Genomic DNA, 16005 nt, shown 5'->3' with positions numbered 1-16005 from the left:
ACGTTCTTCTCTATACCAGAATATATACCTTGTAGGCGCACAGAGATCCGCGAATGTGGTCTTTTTGTTAATTGTTCCTTTTTTGTTTTTGTCACTTAGCCTACAGTAGACCCTAAAATGAGTAAAATTCACCCATATGTTTTAGATCACATATAACGTTAACGACGCTCTAATCGGCATTTAGATGGCGTTGTGGTGAAAGATTAAATTATAATTTTCACAACAAAAGTAGTTTTAGGATGCCTATTTAATTCACTTGAAGAAAAATTTGCATTACTAACGCTCTGGAATACTATAAACAAGATCCTAAATTGAAATATAATGAATTTGAGGAAGCAAAGCGAGAAAAAAACTTAACATATTGGCTTGATTCCATCCATAAACACAAAGCAAAAAAAATTATTTATTCTACGCGCTCAAAGTGCTGCCCTAAAAAACCTCGTGCCAACAGAAACCCGCTGAAACTTAAAAACTTTTGTAAATTTTAGAACGAGCAGACCCTTTTCTTTCTTTACTTTCGCTTTTATGCAGCTTTTGTTATGCTTTCACTGTTTGTTCTAACAGAAAAGCATTTATTTATTTTCCCAAACAAAAGTAATTTTGTATACAATTTGTTTTCACATTTTCACTGACTTGGCTTTGCCTTCCTTTTGTTTTCATTTTAATGAAGTACATTACGGTACCTATTTCATTGCAGTAGTCGTATTGTAGAATTTACCTACACACACTCGGGTTTTGCGCCTGAAACGCTGCTACAGAAAGTTGACAATCTGCCGCCAGCACTCACACCTGCTGCTTTAAAACCTTTCCGCAGCTCTATTAAATTTCCCGTTTTCGCTTTTTGTCAGATGCGCACAGTCGTAATTTTATGATGTTCTTTGTTTGGCACCAAAGATAAATTCGCAGAATATGTGCTAATGATATTTTTATAGCTGAGAAGTCAATGTTTGTTTATACGGCGTATGTATGTATGTATGTATTAGCCTGTGCTGGCAAAATATATGGCTATGATTCCGCTTTGTTTTTGTTATTCTTGCAGCATACTATTACCAACTCGAGTACATTCATATAATTTTACAACTTGGCTTTTTTATCGACAACAACTTTCATTGCTTGTCGCACATAATGAAGCAATTTGTTGGACAAAGTGGAGCAGACATGTTGAAAGTTATTGCAAATAAAAAGCTCAGAAGCAAAGTTAGTTGGAATTTAAAAACGCTGGGAAGGTGCCGAGAATAATCATACTACTGTGATCTAGAAGTAAGCTGAATTTGTTCATAAAATATTAATTATTTATTAATTCTTTCAAAGCAATTTCATCCTCTTCCAAGTAATCACCGTACGATAAAAAAATTTTGAACGCTCTTTCCAGTCCTCGAATCAGCCGGTATAGCTGCTTCAATTTTTATCTCATCAATCGTTTGAAAAAAGCGCCCCACATTGGTATTTTAAGTTTACTGAATTTGCAGAGAGAGAGAATTCAGACGAATATGATAGTTGTGGAATGGTATGAGATGAGTTTTTGGGAAAAAGGTCGCAAAGAAATTGAGATTAGACGTATTTGAAACACAAATCATTTTTTAAAATGGTTTAAGCTGAGCCAAATAATATTCCAACACTATCAACTATATCGCTTATTGTAAATCGATGATTTTAAGGCAGCACATTTTTGATTTTCTGGACTTGGTCCTCATCAGTAGAAGTTGAAGGTATAAGGGTTTTTAATAAGACCCTACAAAAGTAGACCGATAGGGACAGGAAACGACGCAATATTTTTTCCCAATCTTTTTACATTTCTGTTCAGTAAGGTTTGCCATTTCATCATGGAAAGATATACGATTCAAAAACGAATCGAAATTTTTAAAATTTACTACCGAAATTCGGAGTCAGTGGCCTCAACTTCAAGAGCTAGTTAAAATTTTTGACAAACAATTGTTTGTCAAATGTTATAGACAGCCCTACCAATCCTATAAAAGCAAATACCCGCCTTCATGATATGCGGGAGTTTTAAATAACAATTTCAGCTTACTTTTCGATCACAGTAATTGTATACTGAAATCTTATATTGAGAAAGTGAATCCAGTGAAGTAGAGATTTCAGGAGTTTACTTGTAACTAGATGAGTTTATGTTTTTCCACGATACCGATCATCCAAAGTCCCGTAAAGTTTGTTTTAAAAATCTTAGTTGATAATTACTTTTTGTCCGCAAATATTATTATATCTCAATAACAGTAACAGAAAGGATAAACATCTTAATACTCGGTATAGGCGTTCATTTCTGGAAGAAAGTTGTCACATATCTTGAGTATAAGTTGTAAAGTTTCAGTTGATTCTTGACTTACCTAATGTAAACTCAAACGAACTGATGGAGTTCAGATTGGTGTTGTATGAGTCCTTTTGGTTGTCTCATTTTTGAGAATTCTGTATATTTGTTGTTTCTGTGAAATACAATAGAGGTACGTATATACCTTGTAGAGGCCGGGGTCACGCGTACTATTCGAAATTCTTCAATTAAGTACGTTCGTTTTCAAGGTAAAACCCTGCGGCTGGGGTCGAGAGATTGGCGGCCGAATTATTGAAATACAGCAGAGAAGAACTGATAAGGAGCATATATCAGCTTCATTGTAGAATATGGTCGGACGAAAGCATGCCCGACGATTGGAATTTAAGTGTGCTCTGTTAAATAAAAAGGAGACCCCGCAATCTGCACCAACTACCGTAGAGCGTATTGTGTGAATGATTAAAGCCCAGAGTCAAAAAACTGATTGGACTTTACCAGCGTGGCTTTAGGCCTGGGAAATTAACAACCGACCAGATATTTACCAAGCGCCAAATCTTGGAGAAGACTCGTGAAAAGAGGTAAAAAGCTGCTTTTGACAGCACGAAAAGGTGCTGCCTTTATAGTGCTATGTCTGAATTTGGTATCTTCGCAAAACTAATACGGATGTGCAAACTGACGTTGGGCAATGCCAAAAGCTACGTATGGATCGGAAGGACCTCTGCTAGCCGTTCGATACCAAGCAAGGCTTCAGGCAAGGCGACTCCTTATCGTGCGACTTTTTCAAACTACTCCAGGATAAAATAATTCGAGCTGTAGATCTGAACAGATAATATGCAGTCTTCTATAAGACTGTACAACTGGTGGCGTACGACGATGACATCGATAGTATCATTGGCCACAATAACCGTGCCATTAATTTCTCCAGACTGGATAAGGAAGCGAAGTAAAAGGGGCGGCAATGAACAAGGGCAAAACTAAATATCTCCTGTCATCAAACAAACAGTCGTCGCACTCGCGACTAGGCTCCCACGTCACTGTTGACAGTCATAGCTTCGAAGTCGTCGATCTTGGAACCAGCATTAATACCAATAATAATGTCAGCCTCGTAATATAACGCAGAATAACTTTTGTGAGCAGGTTCTACTTCGGACTGAGTAGGCAGTTAAGAAGTAAAGTCCTCTCATGAGGAACAAAGATCAAATTCTACAAGTAACTCATCATCCCCGTTCTGCCCTTATGCTGCAGAAATATGGGTGATGGCTACATCTGATGAGTCGGCGTTACAAGTTTTCGAGAAATAGGTTCTGCGAAAGATTTATGGTCCTTTGCGCTTTGGCAACGGTGAATACCGCAGTCGATGGAACGATGAGCTGTACGAGATATACAATAACATTGACATAGTTCAGCGAATTAAGAGACAGTGGCTACGCTGGCTAGGTCATGTCGTCCGAATGGATGAAAACGCTCCGTCTCTAAGAGTATTTGGCATAGTACTCTCCTGGCAAAGCAGAGGAAGAGGAAGACCTTCACTCCGTTGGAAAGACCAGGTGGAGAAGCACCTAGCTACATTTGAACTCTCCAATTGATGCCAAACAACGAAAAAGAAGAACAACTGGCGCTTTTTGGTAAACTCGGCTTAAACCGCATAAGCGGTGTTTACGCCAATAAAGAAGAATAAGAAGATTAACATTAAGTTTAACTATATGGTATAACATTAACGACCTCTACAATTAATAATAGTAAGGATTTTTTTTTGAGTATGACCAAACCAATTTTTTCGACAGATTGAATTCTTAATTGAGGATAAATTTAACTGTAGTTAGTCTCCAAAATCGATAAAATTTCAAGTTGAAGCTTATTGATTTATGCCATTATTATTGATATTATTTAGGTTCCAAATAAAGTAAATCCGCGTTTTCGCTCTCATTTCAAGTAATGTATAATATTTTCTAGTCAATCTATGTATAAGTAGCTGACGTTGTTCGGCATAATTATCATACTTTAATCGATTACGTCTAAAAATAATCAAAAAGTAATCATGTTCTCTATAAGAAACAATAGTCAAACTTATTAAAAAATAATCACATAATGCGGTCACCTTGTATTTACTTCTAGATTAGTTTGATTATTTTTTTAATTTCGAAAGTATGCTATTATATGTTTCTACATAGTAACAAATTGAGAACTGCAAAACAATTATAATACAACTATAATAAAATTAGTAAATCGATATTTGAACAAATTGCTAAATAAACAAAGTCATAGTAGTGTGAAATAACAAGTTATAACAAAAGTAATCGAAAAATTTAACTATTAGTTTTGATTATTAATAATTATGTGCGATTATTTAGCAAATATTTTATTTTTCAATTTTTTATGTTTTTAACTAATTAGTACATTTTTAGTTATGAGATTTACTATAACTTAATTAATCATCACACCTTAACACATTCAAATAATCGTTTAGGTTATTAATCTAAATTAATGAGTAATGTCTATGTTTCTACTTCCTTTCAATACATGCATACTTTATTTGTAACGGATAATGATTTTAGGCATGCAAAATTTAGAGGGATTTAATTTATATTATACATATGTATATAGAGTACTCAACTATGCGGTGTGCTGTATTATGTGATTTACTTAGAATATTTAATATGTGTGTATGTGTTCGATATTTGCTTGCTTTGTCATGAGTGCTTGAAGCTGTTATACATATTTCATACACTGCCAATTAATTATGAAATTGTTAAAAAATATTTTTTGCAAATAAAATAATTCAAACTTTTAAGTATTTACTAAAACAAACCAAAATAATGATTTATAACTTTTTTTAATATGTACAGCGGCAAATAACAAAAATAATTAAGCAACAATTGGAAATATGTATAAAAAAATTAGTTGCTGAACGTTAAAAAAAATAGTAAATAAACAAGTTTAACTGTAAAACTCGCTGAAGCGAAACAAAATTACAGCAAAGTAGTATGCTAAAATATGAAAATTAGTTAACAAAGAACTTGAAACCAACAACAACAGCAACAACAACAACACAATGAACAATGTTGCTGACAATGACGACGGAGACGACGAAGGCGTATGGTAACGGTACTTACTTCAATACCTTCCTGTTTGTGGTTGTAGTATGTACAGTGCAATAGTTGTTGTTGTTGGCATACAAATTGTTGTGCAATATGTAGAGTTGAGTTGTTGTAGTTGTTGTTTTTTTTTTACACAGCAGTATATGCGAGTATTTAGTAGTTGATACATACATTGTTTTTGTAATCATACACAAGCCAGCGCGCATTTAATGTCGCAACAGTTGCAGTTGTTGTAATCGATTTTTATTGTAAAATTGTTGTAGTATTTTGTTAATTGATGTGAAAGATATTTGTACAAGTGTATGCGTTTAAATAAGTTTAATTATTTCATTTAATATTTTTTTTAATTATTTTAAAATTAAATTTTTTTTTAATAATTTTTATACACATACATTAGAATTGTGGTATTTTAATTAATATTTAATGGTTTACGGGGAAAGGTATGTGTGAAAGAATTGTGTTGTGCAATTTGTGGTAGTTTTCATTTGGAAAATGTTGGTTGGTTGTGTATATTTTTTACAAACAGTTATTAATAATTAATATATTTAGTTAATTGCATTTTTTTATATAGACAAGTGTGTGTGTATTTTTTTTTATTATTTTTTTTTTTAGAAATTTGGCATTGCAACATATGTATTAGTGGCGTCAGGCAAACACAGTTCATTCGGGAAGTTGGTGAGAGTGGGAGGACAGAGACAGAGAGAAAGAGAAAAGAAGAAGAGCATGGTATAGTTATAGTTAGCTATGCTTGTTAGTACTAAGTTTTGTATAATTTAAGTGTAAATTATTGCAAATTTTTAATTTTTTTATTTAATTCTTTTCTATGGTTTGTTTATATAGCTATTCAAGGAAAACTTAATGCGAAATGTGTTGACTGATGGAACGGAAATTATGCAAATTTTAAATAAGTAACCCAGTTCTCTGGAGAGACTGATGGACTGGTACATAAGTGGTGCATTCCGAGGGAACATTTATCAGTAGCGAAACTTGCTTATTGTAAATTCAGGTCAATAGATACTGCCCTGCATACTATCGTGTCATGACTCGAGGAAGCCACTTGGCTTAAGGAATTCACTGTTGGAACCTTCTTTGGTATAGAGGGAGCTTTCAATAATGTCCTGCCGTTGTAACTGTTTTGGGGTTGAATAAAACCTCAAACAGCTCATTCTCAGTCTACTGTGCGACAGAATGATTGAAACGGAATGGGGAAACGCAGGTGCTCAACGAAATGTGTGTTAGAGAACCCAACAAGGTGAAGTTCTCTCTCCTCTTTTATGACTTCAGGTCGTTAACGACCTGCTTAAAAAACTTGAAGATCGCGGATGCAGGGTGATTTCCTATGCAGACGATTTACCGCTTATGGTCACAGAAAAGTTCCTGAGCACCGTTTACGAATTGACTAAGGGGTATCTCAGTGTCATAACAAATTGGGCAGTCGTATACGGTCTCGTCATCAACCCAAACGAAACACAGATGTTTTTATTCACTAGAAGATAAAAGATCCCGGCGGCACCGCTACCGTGAATGGGAGACGTCCGTCTGCAACCGGCGGACACAGTAAAATATCAAGGTCTCATCCAGGAGGGGCATCGATTGTACTTCTGTAAAGAAGCCATTGGCTCTACGATACCACAGTCAATCCCATTATGTTCTATGAAGCCTTTATGCGTAAGGCTCTAGAAATGACCACACTTCCAAAGAAACTCGAGAGCGTTCAACTGGCGACGCTTATCAGCATGTGTTGTGCACTAAGATCCACTCCAACCACGGCACTTAACGCCATCTTACACATATTGCTTGTGGACATCGTCGGAAGGTGTATGACTGCCATTTGAACACTCGGAAATCCTTACTCATTTCGACTCAGAAATGCCCCCTTCATACCGGATCACTTGGATCATGGAGTCGCCAAATCGAACTCTTTACATATACCATCGAGGGTGTTGTAGGTGAAAAGAGGCGGTTGGAGGAGAGGGGCAGGAAGCTTCTTCACGGATGGGTCCAAGCTTGGCGCAGTAGCTTAGTTGGCGCTGAGCCACCATCGGTACATGCACTGTCGCCAAAATCGAACACAAGAGATCTAGTGATCTCTTTGTCTTCAGTAAGGCTAGCCTCACCCTAGTTGTGGGGCTTTTAACTTCCTTGTTGACTGTCCCGCGTTTGGGAGGTCAAGACTTAAACACTTGGGAGCGCATACTTTCAGATATCCCACCGAGCTGGCGGAAAATTGTATTGGCTACTAAAGGTTTTCTAATTTATGGGAGTTCTTCTTTCTATGACGTCACAAAGGACTACAAGTGGCATTCCACGTCCGATCTTCGATCAGCCAACTAACCTAACCCTGTCCTCCACAAATAAAACCGCAGTTAGCGCCTAAAAGCCGGCTACGCTGTTTCATATATTATTCCATTTGTTGAGTAAAATGTTACACTTCTGTACCATTTAATTTTTCATGTTACAGTCACTTTCAAATGTTCGCTTTAAGTTTTCCTTTAATAAAATATATTATATATACATATTTTTTCTACTGTAACTATCGTTTGTGCATTTGTTGCTTTGAGCTTCTAACACGCAGTTCTAAGTGCTAAATATATAGCATTGCAATTGCATTGAAATAAAATTTAAAAATATGACAGAAAATAAAAAATAAATAGTGAGCATTCTAAAAATTTGACAGTGAGAGGTGAGTAATGAGAGAATTCATTAGTGACATTTATGAAAAAATTTTGAAGAAATTTCGAAAAATTTGTTTAAGAAACGATTAACACATTTAAAGAAAATGTTTTCAACTAAAAATTCAATTAAAACTTATTTTGGTTTAAAAACAAATATTTTTGAAAATCTATGCTTATTAGTGTGCTGAGTTCATATTGTTTAAATTTTTGTGTGGAAAACTTACTTAAAATATGTACTCTAGTTCTTGGCTCCTAAGCATAAAGTATTTTTTTCATTTGAAAAAAAAAATCTTTGTTAAAGCCAGTAACTATAAACTACAATGTGATTTATATGTCAATTCTCTACATAGCCTTCTAATAGATACTTAATAGTATATTCTCTATAATATTTTAACCATCTCATTATTATTACGCTCAAGTACCCAAGCACATCCGGCAATAAAAATGGGACACGCTCACGCATTTCTAAGCGCTTGCTGCAGAAAAAAAGGAGAAATACATATTATACATATGTTGTATTCCGTATAAGTATGTTATTACATTTTTTTGCATGGTTTTCCTCACATTCGTCATAAAAATCTAAATCAAGAAATAATATTTTTATTACATTTGGTATTCAGCACATCGCTTCTCTGGAGATGTCAGCGAAAAGAATTGATTGACACATGTCATACATGAGCGTATACCGCTATTTTAGAGTAGAAACAAAGCAGCGGAAAAAATCATAAAAAATAACACTCATGAATATACGCACGTACGTAAAAAATAAGGAAATAGTAAAACAAATGATGAAATTGAAGTACGTGTGGCAAGAAAATACTACACTAGCATATATTAAGGATGAATTGTATGAATATAATCTTCGTGTTATTTATTCCGCAAATCAGTTGAATGGAAAATTATAATTTTTAATTTTGATTCAGTCAGGCGAAAGCACGCATACAATACTGGAGTTCATTAAATCCAACATTGCTAAGAAATAAACTTTCAATTTAATAGTTAAGAAATTAAAATTTTATTGGTGAAATGCGTAACTTTAGTATCTCTTACCGATTTTAGAAAAATTGATTTTACGTAGGTTGAATTTTATTTGCAAAAATACAAATTTTAATCATCAAAAATCAATTTATTGTTTTTCAAAATATTCTCCATTAAGTTCTATAGACTATTGTATGCCTTTGAAGCGATTGTCGAATCACTTTTGCCATGCTGATTGAGGTAACTAGAAAAAATATGCCTTTTAAACATGTCAATCGCCTCTTCAGGTGTCGAAAAACGTTGACCTCTTAATTAATTTTTTTTTCATACGGGAATAACAAGAAGTCATTCCGCGCTACTTGTAAGTTAAGACTTTATGGTAGCCACTCATCAAAGTAATGTTTTAACGGCTCAAAAGAGCAGTTGTTTTAACAGATGTGTGAGAACTCGCATTGTCCTAGTGAAGAATGATCGATAGTTGATTTTCTTAATTTCATGAAAGACAACTGGCAAACAAATGATTGTGTATCACGTAGAATTTACTGCTTTGTATTGTTCTAGTGGCATGGTTACGACGTGTTCAGTTTTTCCAAAAAAAAAAAACAGGCAGCCTTGTGCGCGAACAACTTTTGTCGGATTCGGTACAACTTGAAACACTCATATAGTCAACTGCTGTTTACTTACGGGCACATGTGCGTGAATCTACGATTTATCATCTGTCACTATTTCACAAACCGCTATCGTATTTTGTTAACATTTCTCTCGACCAATCAGCAAGAGCCTTTTTATGAGCGATAGACAAATTGTGATAAAATTTTTTACTGTAAAATGTTCATGCAATATTGAATGTATGTTATTACCAATAATACCCATAGATGTCACAATCTCACTGTAGATCACATGACGATCTTGCAAAATCACTTTGCGTCACAGCAACAAAAGTTTCCGGAAAAACAACTGATTTTATACGACACTTTCGATATTCGTCTTGAAGTGATTTACGATATCGATTGAATTCTCTACACAATAAACACTGGTCTTTGATGGATTTTCCTCGTCAAATATTGAATTGAGTTCTCTATGCACTCTTGATGAATTAATCCACGTCGAAAGTTGTAAAAACTAAACGCGCGAAAATATTTGAGTTTTAATTTCATTTTTTTTGTCGAGAAGAATATTTTAAATTACTCTAAATAACACAAATAGCGCTCATATGTTCAAAAATTTTGAGTATTTATAATCTCAAAAATTACGAAAAAATTGTGATTTGCCAGATTGTAACACTAGAGTAGTCAAATGCCGAAACATAAGAGGCAACCCACGTAAATTTCTTTTCTTGCAGTCATACCTTATTATTATGAGTATTAATACTTACGAGAATTTCCTTTCACTTATTTAGAAAACGGTTGCTGCTTTTAAGGGGTACACTTAAGTAGTGTAAAATTTTGGAAAAATAATTTATCCTAATTTTTTATATATCGTTAATGTATGCCTTTCAGACAACATACTGAAATTTCAAGTCGATATATTAAATAGGTTTTGAGTTACAGCCATTTAAAGGGTAGCCGCTCGGTTCAAGCTACCTAATCAGTTCCTCTTTAAATGCGTTTTTCTTGAAAAAGTATTTTTCGAAATGGCTGCAGTGATAAGTTGAAGACAAATGATCTGAACATCGTAACATTTTTTCTACCGGTTCTGTGTATCTGAATACTTGACCTATCTGTTTTTTAATCTGATCAAAAGTCGAATTTTGGCAGGCCAAAAATTATGAAAATTTGAGGTAAAATTCAACTTTTCTTGAACGTCGACATTTTTTAAATTTTTGATTTTTTTCTTCATTCCTAGGTCATTGCTTGGAGAATGTCTACTAGCTTAACGAGATTTTTTTTTATTTTTAGGTTTCATCCATGGATAAAGGCGGAATCAATGCAGCTGTAGAGGTCCTTTTTAGCGCCATCCGAAAATTCGTATAATTCAAAACAAAAATTTTTACATCATCGATACACTATTGTTCGTTATTTAAAAAATTTACTTTGTTTTCGGCTGTCACACTAGGTGTGCTCCTCTAGGTTTACCCCGTTAACATTATTCACATTTTCTAATTTTTTTTCTGAAGGCAGTCCTTAATTGCCTTTCAGTCCAATCTGTGTGTTATGGTCGACATAATTGGCCTACTAAGCGTACTATTCGCAATACATCTACCATCTTGAGACCTAGCATTTTGTATTGGATAATATTCGACCGAATAGACTACGTCGAAGGAGATCTGACGTTTTCGAGTCAAATTCTGCTCAGCGATGAGGTCTATTTCTCGCTCAATGGGTATGTAATCAAATAAAATTATCGCATTTGGGATGAAGAGCAATTTGAAGAGATTCAAGAGCGCTACTTTTTTATACAGAAAAAGCAACGGTTTGTTTTTTTTTTTAATAATGCAGAACGTAACCGTTAATGGCGACCGTTATCGCGGCATCATAACCGACCATTTGATACTTGAAATTGAAGATCGTGACCTCAACGACATTTCGTTTTAACAAGACGGTGCCATTTCCCACACATCGCATCAATCAATGGATTTATTCATAATTAGACTTGATACCACACCATTAGACTTTTGCCTGTGGGAATATGTAAAGTCTAAATTCCATGCGAACATTCCCGCTTCGATTCAGGCCTTGGTACAAAACATTACGTGTGTCATTCGCCAGTTACCAGTCGAAATGCTGGATACGTAGCAGCGGCCAAGATTCAAAAGAAATAATCTTCAAAAATAAATGCCAAAGAATGTTCTTTTGAATGATAATAAACATTTCCTATTAAATTTGAAATTTCTGTTTTTTTTTTTAAGTAAGGCACCTCGAAATAGATCATCCTATAGTTTGAAAGCCATTGGATCGGTTTGAGCTCGTTTTTAAGCTATCGAAGTTCATGTTCTGAGATCATTCTTTGCAGTATTTAAAAAGAAGAAATTAATCGAAGAAATATTTTGAGTTAAGTCAAAGAGTTCTGATATTGAGAAATCTATTTTTACCCTCGAAATAGATTAATTGATTTCAGATGACTTAAAAGATCTTGATACTCAGTTTTAACAAGCCAGTATAGATCACATTATGTACTCGATTGAAGTGGATGCAATCTAGTAAAACGACTAGCAATGTTTTACCGCTTATGTAATTGTAGCATGCTTTTAATTACATTTCTAGACTGATATATTCTTGAATGAATGACGAAACAACTTTTTAGTTTATGATATATAACTGCATGTATATTCATAGCAAACCCGCTGGCGAACTTGTTAAATAACAAATATGCCTTTGTAAAGCCTCAAATAAAGATATAATACTAAAACAACAATAAACATAAAACAGAAAAATGAAACGATATGAAATGAAAATAGCATCTTTTGAGCTGAGCTAAGCAATGTAAATAACCCGAGGCCAAAACGTGAAAGAGGACAATCAAAAATGAGCTAACAAGCGAGCGAGTAAGTGACCCGCACGCGCCCTCACAGCACACATGAATACAAAATAGCGCATAGAAAGTGCAAAAAATAAAGGAGGCTGCAGCATGTAGCAATAAAAAAACAACGAGGTTACCATAACTGAATTGAGCATGCTACACTGCAGCTTAGGCGGGCCTTGCCAACACTTTCTACTCAGCCGTTGAATTTGCCATTAAAGAGAGCTTGTGTGCTTCCTTAAAAGCACATATAGTACATATGTATGATATATACATATGTACTTGTAAATGTGTGTGTGCGAAAATAGATGAACAGCAATAAAAAAATGTTTAAGATACTCTACTTCGGTAGCCAGCATGCAAGCGGTTGCTAATATTTGCTGCTTATAGTATTTGCTCAAAATTGCCCCAACTTTTAAAATTTATGTGTTTTTGACTTCCGTTTTCTATGCCACCTTCTTACAGCAGGTGTGCTGCGGCTGTAACGGCACATTCGTTTATATTCATACACATGATGTTGCTGATTGGTAATATCTCAATATCGAAGCCTGCTGTGTGACAATTTTTTTCGGTTACTGCGCAAGGAAACCTTAGCTCGCGGCCAAATGCCTGAAATTTGCGCTCAAATATATAAGAAGGTCTATAGGTAGGTGTAGACTAGAATCATGAACATTTAGCGCGTTTAAATTTATGTGCTATGAATTATAGTACCCAAGTGCCACTTGTTATGGTCCGATTCATATTTTTATCTAAATATTGCTATAAATCCTCAAAACATGCCTTATACTTGTATATATCTTTCGATTTTTCCAGTATAATTTTAGACGGGCAGCTTCTCAAATCTTTTCTTGTCGTCTGATTTCCTTTCTTTTACGCTACCGAAGAGTTTCTTTGAGTTTTGAAGGTTACGTTCTGGAGTCCATATATGACCATTTTTATACAAGAAGGTCTCGTTGTGGATAGACATAAGTTCTCCTACAATGAAATAAGGAATTGATTCGACTTATGGATATTTTGAAGGGTAATAACCTCTCACCTTGCCTTTATTTGTATTTCAACTGAAATTTAAGAATACATAATTACGATAATTTCGAGCTCCCATACATGGCATCATATCTGAACTTCCTTTATTCGAACTTTACTCTATTAGAGCGGCATTTTTTCGCTCAAACTGATTTGCTTTGAGTTGGGTTGAGTTAAAAGAGAGATATTATATCTCAAATGTGAATTATCCTTAGGCAATACAGATAGATTGATGGATAGATAGTGAAATTGAGGCTTTGCACTGCGACCTATGGTCTATATCACACATCGTCGCAAAGATCAAGCATCCTGAACGATTCCAGGGCACCTCCATCTACTGAGGTGATCTGATCCCAGTCCAAGTAAATGGAACCTAGGGCCCTGAGCCTGCTTCTGCAAATTGATGGGCAACCCAGAATCAAGTTTTCTGGAGTTTCAGGTAGTTTGCGGTAGAGACTATGCCCATGTTGGACAAATGCTTCCTGAGCCTGATGGGCAATCCAGAATCAGGTGTTCGGACTTTCCGATAGTTTGCGGTAGAGACTATGCCCATGTTGGACAAATGCTTCCTGAGCCTGCAGTGTTCTGTATAGAGCGTGAAAAGGAAGCGGAATTTGTCTCGGGGAAGGTTGATCATTTCCTTAAACCCGTCTTTCTGTTGCCTGCTGTCAATGCGGTTGTCTCCTCAGCTCTTTTTTACTGTGGGACCTCACTGCAAGACATGGTTCCGGGCTCATCATCCTGGACTTTGCCGCAGAGCTGGTTTTTAACCAGCTGGTGCGTCAGCCAGCTCATTGCCGGCTTTCCCTGAATGCCCCGGTATCCAGATTATTTGTACCCAGAATCTACATTGATAGGCGGTTCAGCCTTCTTATACACTCCTCCACTTAAAGCAATTTAACCTCATACGCTGAGATCGCATTTATTGCCGCTTGACTATAGCTAATTATAGCGATATGCTGGTTGAGATAGCTGAGGTGGATATTGAATTCAGCACACTGACTTATAGCAAAGACTTCTTCTTGAAAAATGCTCCCAATACCTTCCGTAGTTTTCGAGCCGTCAGTGTACCACTGGATAATCCTGCCTTTCAGTGATATGTCGCAATACAGTTGCCCACATAATTTTAGTTAATTGTACATCATCTATAAAATTCCCAGTGCTTTCTATATTCATTTAGAAATCTACTTACGATAGCGCTTATGTGGCCTTATGTATGTTAGGCACATATGTATATACTATACATACATATATAATATGTATAGCTTGCATCTAGCGCGACCAAGCGTCATATATCTTCAGATTAAATCTTTTGCGAACTTTGTCCCAAGAGCGATAAAATTAAAGCCACTAAAGTGGCTATGATAGCACACACATACATACATTAACAGCGCTTATATTTGCTTATAGAGTATGTGTGCTTAAGCATACACTGGGATCGTTCTGCCTCTCTTCACACACGCGGGTATCCGTGTTAGCTTCCAGCACTGTGTTGTATAAATGGCGTAGTTGTTGCGCGGCCTTGCCCACTTCTAAAGCGCCAGCAACCTTTTGAACATTGCATTGTCTTTCACCATATGTTTGTTGTTGTCTTTTGTTATTTTATTGTACTTGGCGCAGTGTTGGCACATTAGTAACTCTTGTCGCCTGGTTGAGCCCAAACAATTTGCGCTGCACTGTACGTGTTTGTATGTGGATATGCACTTGAGTGTGTGTGCATATGCACTTCTGCATACATATGTATGCGTGTGAATGCTATGCGCGCTTCCATTGCTATGTCAACGATTGCTAATGCGAGTTTAGTTAAAAACACATGCACATCTTCACCAATATCGACCTATGTGCATACACGCACACATACACTTGCAATAACGGTGAAACAAATAATATTTTGTTATTGCATTTGTGTGTGTGGGCACAAAGTTTTGCCAAAAACTGTCGTTGACAATAAATTGCATGTCGACAATGTGTGTATGTGTATGTGTGCGCGTCTATGGTTTGCAGCTAGGTCGGTACTCCATTGCTTCTACTGATCTATGGCCGATTTTTCTTTTCGTGTGCCTTAAGCCCCGCCTGCTTTTGTACTCACGTACACGCTTGCGTGATTCTTGGCAGCGTTTTCGCTTTTAATGAGCATTTTGCTTCGAAAACGCCGCAGTGCATCCAATGCATAACGAATCAAGTGAAAAGCTGCGACTACGCCCCGAGGAGCGGGCGGATGGCCACTAAATAGAGTTGCTCTATGGCATGTTGTTATTAGTGTAGAGTTTGGCTTTTGGCCAAAAGCACATTTGACTTGCCAGTGTAAGAGGAAATAAAGAGTTCGCGTGACCTAGTGCTGATATTAAATTATAAAGTTGCATGTGAGAGTTATGGATGTTGAGTAAGCAGTGGGAGTTGCCGAGCTGAAAGACATCTCAAAATTTCGGTTAGTTTTCAGCAATTTTAATGGTGTTTTTATCGAAATTTGAGACAGTTTGAAACATAGATT

General features: G+C 35.8%; 1 protein-coding gene across 3 annotated transcripts in view; it reads right to left on the bottom strand.

Annotated features, from left to right (window-relative positions):
* LOC120770916 (calbindin-32) overlaps positions 1-16005 on the bottom strand; it is a 250288-nt gene that overhangs the window by 29607 nt on the left and 204676 nt on the right. For 2 of the 3 annotated variants that reach the window (XM_040098610.1, XM_040098611.1), the window contains exon 9: positions 5395-5406. The exons of the other annotated variant lie outside the window; for it this stretch is intronic. In XM_040098610.1, the coding sequence (XP_039954544.1) occupies positions 5395-5406 (12 nt within the window). The remainder of the gene's footprint in view (positions 1-5394; positions 5407-16005) is intronic. 3 annotated transcript variants of the gene reach the window in all.

Source organism: Bactrocera tryoni, chromosome 3 (assembly GCF_016617805.1).
Source record: "Bactrocera tryoni isolate S06 chromosome 3, CSIRO_BtryS06_freeze2, whole genome shotgun sequence".
Classification (NCBI taxonomy): domain Eukaryota; kingdom Metazoa; phylum Arthropoda; class Insecta; order Diptera; family Tephritidae; genus Bactrocera; species Bactrocera tryoni.
Note: the sequence above shows the minus strand (reverse complement) of the source record. Positions and strands in the feature narration are given on the sequence as shown.